The 12,491-nt window shown below is 46.3% G+C and overlaps 1 protein-coding gene across 9 annotated transcripts in view; it reads right to left on the bottom strand.

Annotated features, from left to right (window-relative positions):
* The window catches only part of BCLAF1 (BCL2 associated transcription factor 1), a 366,498-nt gene that overhangs the window by 177,926 nt on the left and 176,081 nt on the right, over positions 1–12,491 (bottom strand). For all 9 annotated transcript variants that reach the window (XR_013596232.1, XM_078649194.1, XM_078649198.1 and 6 more), the window contains exon 6: positions 1,758–1,863. Coding sequence is in view for 8 of the 9 variants with exons in the window: in XM_078649194.1 (XP_078505320.1) it covers positions 1,758–1,863 (106 nt within the window). In the remaining variant the exon portion in view is untranslated. The remainder of the gene's footprint in view (positions 1–1,757; positions 1,864–12,491) is intronic.

The following is a 12,491-nucleotide window of genomic DNA, read 5'->3' as shown; positions in this document are numbered from 1 at the left end:
CATTGCAAATGACAATGCCTTTTATTTTACTTTTCGTTTTTAAAATGTAAATAAAAGGCATTGTCCTTTGCAATGTCAATAGCTCAGACTCGCATAAATGCGAGACCTACAAGCCGATCACCTTGCAGACCGCAGATGTTATCGGCAAGCCTGTTCCGTTCTGTTTCCATTGCATCTAACATTGGGAAATATATTTATTTTACAAACCACAACCAGAAGGAGGCGTGCTCGCGAGAGGCTGCGGAGCACGCGCACACGTTCCAGGCAGCGACGGAGGCGTGGCGCGCACCGCCTCCCTGTGCCGTGTGGCGCGCCATGGATCTCGTCCCCTTTTGCTATTCCCAGTGTGCGGGGGCCTGTTTCTTACGCTGGGGGCCTGCAACCGCAGCTCTCAGCGATGTTGGCGGAGGCTGGCGGGGATGCGCCCCGGTCTGGGGGAAGCTGCCGGTTTTGCTGCCACTCTCGCTCCTTCCCCTGAAGGTATGGCAGATCTCCCGATGCATGGGGCGGGGGTGTGTGTCTGTGCAGAGGGGGGGGGGGGGGGGGGGCAGGGGGCAGCGGCGTTTGTATGCGTGCGTGTCTGTATGTGTGTGTGTGTGTGTGGTGGGGGGTGCAGCGTGTGCCTGTGTAATCTGTGTGCAGGGGTGTGGGGGCTGCCTGTGTGCGCATGGAAATATGAGGCACGGCGACGTGCACGCCCACGAGATCAAATCTCCGTCAGGAGAAGCTCGTGACAGTCTGCTGTCCACATTCCCCCAAAAGTGACAACATAAGTTGTCTCGCTCTAGACAGCAAAGCTTCGCTTTCGTCTAGGCGAGACCTAAAAATGAGAGCAGGTAAGGCCTTAGTGAGGATTTAAGCTTTGATCCCGGAGCTGCGATATCCATGTCCAGGGGAGGGGGGGGGGGGGGGGGGGGGGCTGAAGAGCAGTCTAACACAGGAGCCAAGCAAAATGCGCAATGCAAATTGGAGGGGGAGTCACTATATTCCGTGACTCAGACTTCTTCAAAGAAAAACAACTGGTAATTGTCCGAGCCCAACACTAGATGGCAGGATAATGCTAAGCATATGTATCTACAGCCAACATATGCCACGAATAAGTATCTTTTGTAAAAAGTACTTACCTTATATTGATTCTGTGGGCAAAAAATATATAAAGATGTGTTATTTTTATAAAATTGGTGTGGATCGTCTTCTTGGGTCGTGTGTATCATTTATTGTCTATTGTGTGTATTTGAAGATGTCTAACACTCCTCTCTGATAAGCCTAAGGCTGTTCGAACATACTACCCTCTAGAAGAGCACCTTCAAATTGCTAGAGCAAGCCCCTGTCCACTAGTAAGGGTACACCTGGACTCTTTGCACAATATACCTCTTTTTGGTATATCATATAAGGAGTCAGGCAAGTAGAGTTACAATCCAAGCTGGGAAGTAAAGAGAACAGAATGACATAATACAACATGCATTACCAAGCACCGAGCTCAAAAACTCTAACACTCTTTAGGTAAAAGTATTGATTGCAAATGACTCCGCAATGAGACTAAGCACTGAATGTAATGTTGTTCATCAGTGGTGATAACTAGAAAGAATACAATACAAGTAAGAGTCAAACAGTACAATAAGAAACAGACAAAAATCAACCATAAAACATTCAAAATATATTCATTATAAGGTATACCGCTAACTCCAGGATTTATATAGGTCCTAAAACAAGGTTCTTAGTTCACACTAAAAAAGAACCATTGTCCTACAACATACCTGTGTATTTCAGGGCTCTTTTGTTGAACGGCTTGCACTTCAACAGCTTTCTGATAGCCCCCAAATCTTTCATGAAGACTCATTCCAGAAGATCTGAAGTAATGCTCTGTTGGTTGAGGGGAGAAATATGCATTGTTGTGCTGTGTACATAAAGATGTAGAGTTCTCAAACGTGGGTAATTCAGTAAAAATAGAGAAAAAGAAAGCATGCATTAAAGAAACTTTGCAAGACGTATTAGAAGTCCTCAAGGCTACTATTTTCTGCTTTTCATACATATATTCCGAAGTATTGGCAAAGTCAACAGGTCTTGCTTTTGAGACCTTTGGCTCTGTGAATTCCTTTAGCTCATACAACATTGGCAAAAATGCCTATGCTGCATAGCATGAACAAAATGAGAAAAGAAAAAGCGTGGATGGTGGCAACATCCTCTTGCAGGCGCATGCATGCATCTTGATGCATGCGCATAATGTGGGTGCCAGTTACTTTTTAGAGATTCAGATGGATCGGTAAATGAAAACAATTAAAAAGAAAATTTAAGAAGTGTGAAAGCACTTCTATTTATAAAGCAGAAGGCTGGCAGCAATACCTTCCGGACTTCTCCCCCCCAAAAAATCAGGAGGTGGGGTTACAATGAAGGAGTGAGTTGGATAGTGGGAGAAAGGGAAAATAAGCACACAAGAGAGGGAGAAACAAGATGGGCAGGGGAAGACGCACAAGCACAAGTACAACAAGGAAAAAAAGCACACAGGCAAGAGGAACCTGGAGCAGGGAGGTAGGGAAGAACACAGACACAAGAGAGCTGAACACAGAGCTCGGGCAGTAAGAAGCACACAAGGGAGAGATGGAAAACACATACACTCCCATGGAGTGCTAAAACGTTAAAAAGTAGTTCCCAACAAGTGAGAAATTGTAGGACACAGGCAAAGAGGCCTAGGTCTGAGGGAGAAATACAATGGACAAGACGAGCGTTTGAAAAAGCAAGCAGGCAAATGTGAATGAGAATAAAGCCGACCAATGGTAAGCAGGGGGTGGGCTTGTAGCCCACTACAAGTTCTTCGTACGTGACAACAGATCTTTTACAGTCGGGAGGGCTTCACCTGACAATTACCAAGCAGACATAAGCTTCCGTTTCCACAACTATCAGAAATTAAGCACATTTAAAAAAAAAAATTGCAACACAAAAAGAGGCATTTCCCTTAGAGAGAGGTGAAGTACCAGTTTCCTATTTGTTCAATATACCAAGTTACATACTTAAGAAGTGTCAAGTCAAGTAATATGAAGTAACAATATTAATAACAGATCAACTTTGAAGCAAAACCAGTTGGTGTTAGCACCATGAGAAATTCTGTCCACACAGTCCGCTCTAATTGAATCGCACAAGATGCAGCAAGGAATCCCGAATTCTAATCTTAGCTTCCCAACTTGACTAAACAGCATGAACCTATTTAAACCACTTTACACCACTACGCCTAATTTTCAGTGATAGCGGTATCCACAACCAACTTTTAGGAATTCAGATTAGAAAGTATACTAAAATAAATCACTTGTGTATGGTTTCAAAATATTGCAGCTCCACATACATCTGAGTAAAAGGTATGTAAATATTGCAAATAACCTGTGTTTTCGGGGAACTTGAGGTGGGAACAGTACATGTGTAAAAGCGATTACTTCTAAAATGTGTTAATGCAGGAATATAATGTATTGAAGTGAAATAGGTGTACATGAAATAGTCTATTTTAAATCTGAAAAAATCTTTATCCTATTTTTACATGACAAATCTTTTGATGGCTCTTTGTTTGACACAAGATTCCTGGCCCAGCTCTCCCTATGAAAATGCTGACTTGCCCACCTCTAGCACGTTCCCTCATTGGGCATTCTTCATCAACCCTAATTCTTAAAGTCCTAAGCCGACCACATTGGCCAGCTAAATAAGCATTAAAATGACACCTCATTGCCACAAACCAAACCGGTCTGCTTTGCTTCACACAACCATTGCATACAAAAACTCCAACTCCTTGCATGTTAAGGTATAATTAAGGCTCCCTGTGTTCCGTTTTTACAGATAAATACAGAGAGAAAAAATAAATACAAATTGTCTGTATTTTCAAGTCTTGACAAAAACGAATATTGAGTGCGTGTTGACTGATTCTAAATGCACTTTTCCATGACTGCCAGGCCAATACCTGTGTGGATTGAGGGGTAAGGGGTAGAAAGGAATTTTAGTAAAGAGGCTTAAACAGCAGTAGATAGGCACAAGGCTGATACTGAAATGTGCATATTTTCATATAGGTGCATGGATTTATCTTCTGCGGGTCTTCATATCACTAAAACCTGGCAGGCATTCAAGCATGACTGCATATTTATTGGTTAAATAAATGTGGAAATATACCAATTTCATCCTTATTTGTTTCACAAAACCCATAAAAATGCATTAATATAATGCCTAGAAACTTCATAAGCCAAACCGGACGATTGGAAATAAAATTTGAAAATATGTGCAACAGATCACTTTCTAAAAAGGTGTCTTAGTTTACCTACTTATTTATATTCTTTTCAAAGAAGGCAACTCCTAACATAAGAATCAAAAGGAGATGGTTATGTCTCTTCTCAACAATGCACACTTAAAAAGACTTCCCCCCTCCTATGCCAGAGAAGTATCTGGTGTCCGAGAGAGACAAATGATACAAGGGCTGAATCTTGCAGAGACAGATGTGGGTTAACATTACTTTCGCTCTTTTGATTCCCAAGGACAAAAAAGTTAACACCCTAGGGCCAGATGCATCAAAGGGTTTTGCCTATTCTGTGTCAATGGGAAAATGTGTTGATGCATATGGCTTAAAGCTTCAGAACTGCCAATCCAAAATGATACTACTGGGCCCCCAAAGTATAGACTCGTTCATCATTTGCTATACCCCAGTCACCAATGGAAATCGGTTACTCCTTTAGTGGCAAGTTAATACAAGTAGTGTTCCTTCGGAGCAGTCTTGGGTGGAAGATGAGGTTTATTTAAGGGGCTGTATAGCCAACTATGTGATCTTCAGGTACACAGTCTATTTCAGATGTAGTGTAATGATATCCTGTGGATCACAGCCTCCTCTCCTTTGTACAGGGGCAAACAGCATTTCCTCTGTATTTGAATTTGCAATGAAGAGGAGTGTAATGAAGGAAAGTGTGCCACTGTCCATCCCTTCTCAACTCTTGCCATCAAAGTCTGCCTCTAGGTTAAGCATATCTGTATTAATTTTCTGCATGTTGATTGAGTTGAGGCTGTTGCAACAAATCAACGTTTGCAATCAAAACAGGGGCAGACTCCCAGCACACTGAGAAAGATCATCAAAAGATATAAATGTTCCCTATAGTTATGAAGCTGGTTTTTAAAAGCTGCAACTTCGCACATACTACAAAATAGCAATAATTTCAATGAATATAAGCTACCAGTCAGCAGAAGAAAAACCATCACATGATGCAGAGTGATCAGGTGAACCACATCAGTTACCATCATTACTGGAGAGAAAGTGATGTCTTTCCACATGAAAACTATAGAGACATAGATTTTGCTCAGGACAACAGATGGAATTTGGGGCACAAGACATGCAGCTTTTGCTATTCAATTGGAAGAGGAGAAAGTTAGCAAAAAAAAAAATCTTTCCAGACAGAATACAGATGGGACCCTGAACGTACAAAAGAATCTCTCAGAGAAGGCAGCTCAAGGAAGTATTTCTGGTTCACACGTCAAGTACCCAGTGACCCACTTTAAGTAATAATCATAGGGACAATAATATAACCGATATCTTGCTAAACCAAGAAAAATAACCCAAATCTATAGCAAAGTTACGTCATTACATAAAGTGCAGATGTCTAAGAGAACTCCTTTCCTGAACCTATTACATGAGGATCTCGTAGGCTGGCTAGTTTTAGACAGAACAACAAGTTACTTACCTTAGGTAACATTCTTTCTGAGAGAGAATATCTAGCCACAGGTACCTCACCTTTTGAATAGGTGTCACTGGATCCAGAAACTTCATCAGTACCGCTGCATGTCTGTACATGGAGCAATTCCGCTCCGCACAGACATCGCTACGCTATGGAAATGACATGCGGGTCATGTGTAGACACTACTCCCACCCGCGGACATCAGTTCCATTCGAGACAGTCCATGCCCCCAAACACAGAGCCCAAAAACTAAACTGGTAGACCAATGTGCAGATTCCTGGACTTGGGAACTTATTAATGGATAGAGTCTAATCACAGAGCGGGGAGGAGGAGAGAGTCGGTCAGGAATCTGAGGTTAGATGGAGTCTCTACAAGAAAGAGCGTTACACAAGGTAGGCAAATTGTTCTTCAGATACAAACATCTGGCCACAGATTCCTTGCCCTTTGAATACATACCAATGCAGTACTAATTGATGGCACACTATGAATGGAATCAAACCATAAAATCCTGTAGTAAAGAGCGGGCAAAATGCCCTTCTCAGCGAACATGACTGTCTAGACAACAGTCCTTTGTGAACAAACTGAGCGACTCCTATACTGTCACCTTGCTAATGTCTAGGACAGGAATTGGGTGCTAAAGCAGTGGTATCAAGTTTGGCCCTGAAGAACAAGTTACTTACCTTCGGTAACGCTTTTTCTGGTAGATACAATATCTGCCTGTGGATTCCTCACCTTGTGAATATCCCCCTTGCGTCAGCAGCATTCGTAATTTTTTCTTCGTAGCACGCCGGCGTGGACGACGTCACAGGAGCACGGCATCGCGCGCGACTCCGTCTGACGTAACAGACTCCTTATTAGACCCACGTCGGCGTGATGACGTCAATTTCGCCCTTTTTTCCGTGCCTTCGAGGCACACGGACGGACCATCGGCAGCAAGTATGCAAATATACAATGTACACAGTACATACAAATCAAAAACGCACACAAAGTGCGGAGCAAAATTAGCAAAATAGCAGAATATACACACATAAAAACCAGGTATAGCAGAGTGGACAACGGGGAGGCGGGTGGGCATGTGAGGAATCCACAGGCAGATATTGTATCTACCAGAAAAAGCGTTACCGAAGGTAAGTAACTTGTTCTTCTGATAGATACATCTGCCGTGTGGATTCCTCTCCTTATGAATAGAGTCCCACAGCAGTCCCTACTCCCGGAGGAGGGTGTCCACTCTGCTATACCAGGAAATCTTGGAGGACAGAGCGCGCGAAGTGGCCGTCCCTCCTCACCTCGGAATCCAAGCAGTAATGCTTCGCGAAAGTGTGGAGGGAGGCCCAAGTCGCGGCCCTGCAAATGTCCTCAACAGGAACACCTCTAGACAAAGCAGATGTTGCAGACTTTGCTCTAGTTGAATGTGCTCTAATACCCTCAGGAGGGTCCTTACCCGCCAGGGAGTAGCAAATCTTGATGCACAGGATTATCCACCTGGAAAGTGTGCGCTTGTGCACCGCTCTGCCCTTCTTGCAGCCAGCAAAACCAATAAACAGCTGGTCATCCATCCGGAAGTCTTTAGTTCTGTCCAGATAAAAAGACACCGCCCTCTTAGGGTCCAGACGGTGTAGTCTCTCTTCCTCCTTAGAAGGGTGAGGGGGAGGATAGAAGGTAGGAAGGGTAATGGACTGTCCTAGATGGCAGGGAGATACCACCTTAGGCAGAAAAGCAGCCCTGGTCCTAAGAACCAGTCTTTCAGCATGAATGGTCAGGAATGGGGGCTTAGAACTAAGAGCCTGAAGCTCACTCACCCTCCTTGCCGAGGTGATTGCAACCAAGAAGACCGTCTTAAAAGAAAGAAGTCTCTTGGGACACTTGTGCAAGGGCTCGAAGGGAGAACCCATCAAATAGGTCAGCACAAGATTCAAATCCCAATGAGGAATAACAAAAGGAGTAGGAGGGAATCTATTAGTGAGTCCCTTCAAAAATCTTAGAACCACAGGAGACTTAAAAAGAGAAGGCTGATCCGGCAAACAGAGAAATGCCGACAAAGCCGAAAGATACCCCTTGACCGTGGCAACAGCAAATCCTTGCTGCGCCAAAGAAAGAGCAAACTGCAAAATGTCAGACAAATGAGCCTTCAAAGGGTCAACATCTCTCTCCCTACACCAAGAGACAAATTTAGACCACCTATACGAATAAATGGACTTCGTGGAGTCACGCCTGGCAGAAAGAATGACATCCACCACATCGTGAGGGAGAGAAAAGGAATTCAAGTAACCCCGTTCAATCTCCAGGCATGAAGGTGTAATGTCTGGAGGTGGGGGTGTAGAACCTGCCCCTCCATCTGAGAGAAGAGGTCTGCCCTGTGAGGGAGACGGAGCGGCGGGTGAGAGGAGAGGTGGAGAAGGTCTGTGTACCACACCCTTCTTGGCCAATCCGGGGCGACCAATATGACTTGGGCCCGGTCCTAGCGAATCTTCCTCAGAACCCGAGGAATCAAGGGTATGGGAGGAAACGCGTAAAGGAGTTGATTTTTCCAACTCAACTGAAACGCGTCCCCCAAATCTCCTTGCATCGGAAACTGGAGACTGCAGAATGACAGGCACTGAGCATTCTCGCGAGTGGCGAACAGGTCCACCCGAGGAGTCCCCCACATCTGAAAGATGTCGTGAACCACCTCCGGGTGAAGCCTCCACTCGTGGTCGGCAGAAAACTGCCGACTGAGACTGTCTGCACGAACGTTCAGAACTCCGGCCAGATTTGCCATCAGACAAATCTGGTGATCCTGAACCCAGGACCAGAGACGCAGAGCCTCTCTGCAGAGACACTGCGACCCTACTCCTCCCAGTTTGTTGACGTACCACATCGCAGTCGTGTTGTCCGTCAGGACCTGAACTGACTGACCGCGAAGGGAAGGGAGGAAGGCCTTGAGCGCCAAACGTATCGCCCGCAATTCCAGAAGGTTGATATGAAGCAACCTTTCCTCTGGAGACCAAAGCCCTTTGACCTCCAGGTCCCCCAGATGAGCACCCCACCCGAGAGTGGATGCATCCGTTATCACTGTGGCCACTGATGGAGGAAGTTGAAAAGGCTTTCCTTGTGACAGATTGCCTTCCACACTCCACCAAGACAGATCCGCTGCAGTTTCTCTGGAGATCCTCACTGACTCCGAGATCTCCGTTGTGCTGATACCACTGCCTGCGGAGGCACCACTGGAGTGCCCTCATGTGCCAGCGTGCATGATTGACCAACAGAATGCAAGAAGCCAACAGACCGAGTAGACGAAGGACCTTCAGGACTGGAACAACCGCTCCATTGTAGAATAAAGGCACCATTTCCTGTATGTCGTGAATCCTTTGAGGTGGAGGGAATGCACGACATACAGTAGTGTCCAGTACCGCACCTATGAACAGGATGCGCTGGGAGGGCACCAGGTGAGACTTGGGTACATTTATCGAAAAACCCAACCTGTGCAACAACTGAGTTGTCTCTTGCAGATGATAAAGCACATTCTCCGGCGACTCCGCCTTGATCAGCCAGTCGTCTAGATAGGGGAACACAGGAATCCCCGATCTTCTGAGATGCGCAGCCACCACTGCCATCACCTTGGTGAAAACTCGAGGCGCAGTAGTAAGCCCAAAAGGAAGGACCGCAAACTGGTAGTGTTGCGATCCCACCGTAAAACGGAGATACTTCCTGTGCGACTTCAGAATGGGGATGTGAAAATACGCATCCTGCAAGTCGATCGACACCATCCAGTCTTCTTCCATCAGCGCTTGAAGAACCTGTGCATGTGTGAGCATTTTGAACTTCTCCTGTTTGAGATAGAGGTTCAAAATCCTGAGGTCCAGGATTGGCCGAAGCCTGCCATCCTTCTTGGGTATCAGGAAATACAGGGAGTAGCACCCTGGACCCCTTCCCTGCTCTGGACCCACCTCTATCGCACCTTTTCGGAACAGTGCCAGGACTTCTTCCTGCAGGAGAAGAAGATGGTCCTGCAAACAAGAGCCTTGGCAAGGAGGGTAATTGGGAGGGAACTCCTGAAAAGGAAGTGAAACCCATTCTCTACGAGATTGAGAACCCAAAGATCTGATGTAACCGATTCCCAATCCCGTAGAAAATGAGTAAGCCGACCCCCTACCGGACCCACATGATCCAGAATGGTGGATCTAGGGCTGCTTTGCTGATGTAGGTGGGGGTTGGGTATTGGAGGAAGTAGAGGAAGAGGAGACTTGACGACCACGTCCACGACCCTTCTGTCTACCTCTATAAGATTTGTACAGAGGGTTTTGCTGCTGCTGCTGTTGTTGCTGGCCTTGTCTGAAGGGACGAAAGGAGGATCTACCAAACCCTCTAAACTTCTTAGTGGTAAAACCTCTTGTCTGGAGACCCAAAGATCTTGCAGTAGCCTGGCTATCTTTGAATCTTTCCAAAGCCACATCCGCCTTCTTCCCAAAGAGGCCTGTCCCGTCAAAAGGCAATTCCATCAACGTGGATTGTACATCTGTAGAGAAATCGGAGGATTTCAGCCATGCTGCCCTTCTGGTGGCAACAGTAGAGCCCATAATCCTGGCAACAGAGTCCGCTGTGTCCATGCCACTCTGAATTACCAAGCGGGCTGCAGCTTGAGTATCGGAGACCACTTCATTAAAGTTTTTTCTATCATCCTCTGGAAGCTTAGATGACAATTATTTCACAGAGTCCATCAATGCATGAACATATCTCCCCAAAAGGCAAGTAGCATTAGTAGATTTTAGAGCCATGCTACCCGAGGAGAAAATCTTCTTTGCAGATTGATCCAACTTTTTAGAGTCCTTGTCTGCTGGCACCTGAGGAAAAGAACCTGCAGACCTGTTGGAACAAGCGGCCTGTACTACCAGACTCTCCGGTGAAGGACGTGAAGAGAGAAACTCGGGGTCACCAGGTGCCACCCTGTAGCGTCTTGCTACAGACCTGGAAACCGCAGGAGCAGTCAACGGTCTCTTCCAGACCTCCATTATTGGTTCAGTTAAAGCCTCAGTAAATGGAAGTGTAGGCTCTATAATAGATGAAGGAGAGTGTAAAACCTCTGAGGATGTTAGGTTTGTACTCAACAGCAGGTAAGGTCAGATTGAGTAGATCTGCAGCCTTCCTAATAACAACATGGTAGGGTGCCACGTCCTTCGATGGTGCATCAGAAACTGAAGGTAAACCCCACTCAGGAAAGAGTTCCAGACCACTAGCACTATGTTCTTCAAAACAGTCCCCTTGATCTAGAAGTTCACCCTCCTCTACATCAGAATCTTCATACCTCTTTTCCTCCAAGAGACGCTGAGCTCTGCGTCTCGACCATTCCATACGAACCGAAGTCGATGGATCCGGTAACGACTCCGACGGAGCCGGATCCGGCGTCGAACGAGGAGCCGGGGCAGCTGGAGGACGAGACTCTCGGACTGGCGTGGCACCTCGATACAAATCACGAGGTCGATCCGGAGCCGGCGAAGCCGTATGCGGAGTCGATTACCTCGGTGGAGCCGTACCGAGCCAAGGTGTATAAGGCGCCGGCATAAACGGCATAAAAGGAGCTGGGGCGTAAGATTGAGGAATGCCCAAGTTGTAAGATAATGGACCCATGGGACCAGCCGGTGCACCAGTGGGGTACAGTGCTCTCGAATAAACTCCAAACATCGCATTAAGGAAATGTCCAGGACCAGGAAAAGGAGGGTACGAACCTACTGGTTGTTCTGAAGGAGGTTGCTCCGACATCGGTTCATTCTGACCCTCTTGATTTACAGGGACTACTACCGGAGTCGGAGCTCGAGGAACTTCCTCTTCTTCTTCATGCTCCGAAGAATGGTGTGACTCCGGATCCGGTTCTTGTTCCGGAATCGGGGAACCTCCAAGAGACTGCAAAGGAGAAGGAGATATGAAGTCCTTATGATGCTTACGAGACCTCTTCTTCGAATTCGAAGACTCTTTTCCAGAATGATGTCTTGAGCTATGTTTTCTCCTCTTGTGTTTCTTCTTCGAGGAGCTCGAAGCATGACCCGAAGCCGACTTGGATCCAGACCTCGACCTCTCTCTGGATCTCGACCTCGCCCTGGACCTCGACTTCTGTCTCGACTTAGAGCGTCTGGACGTCGACCTCGAAGATCTCCCAGCCTCTCTTCCCTTTACCTTCGCAAGAAGAAGTTTAGGTTCACGTTCTCGTAACGCCTTAGGATTCATCTTGAAGCAGGATCGACAGTTTTTAACATCGTAGTCCGATCCAAGACACCATAAACAATCGTTATGCGGATCGGTAATAGACATCATACGAGCACAAGACCCACACTGTTTGAATCCTGTCTTCCTCGACGACATTCTCGACGAAGAAGAATTACTCAATATAGAAACAGTAACACAAAAAAGTTACTCTGTGTCGCAGAAGATCCCAGAAACCGTTAGCGTCGATGACGTGGAAAAAAGGGAACTGACGTCATCACACCGACGTGGGTCTAATAAGGAGTCGGTGACGTCAGACGGAGTCGCACGCGATGCCGTGCTCCTGTGACGTCGTCCACGCCGGCGTGCTACGAAGAAAAAATTCCGAATGCTGCTGACGCAAGGGGGATATTCACAAGGTGAGGAATCCACACGGCAGATGTATCTATCAGAAAGACTGAGCACACAGTCGTACCGGAGGCTGCTTTTTAACCAATGTGTTATAGATCTTAATGCACCACAATAAAGTATACAAAAAAGGCATAGATGGAATGCTGATGCGCATTTACTAGCGCTAAACCGGCCCTGGGTTGCATGTGTGCTAGACCTGGTAGTTTGAGCTGGACT

Source organism: Lissotriton helveticus, chromosome 6 (assembly GCF_964261635.1).
Source record: "Lissotriton helveticus chromosome 6, aLisHel1.1, whole genome shotgun sequence".
NCBI classification, from domain to species: Eukaryota; Metazoa; Chordata; class Amphibia; order Caudata; family Salamandridae; genus Lissotriton; species Lissotriton helveticus.
The sequence above is the reverse complement of the archived record's forward strand: the minus strand, read 5'-3'. Positions and strand labels throughout refer to the sequence as shown.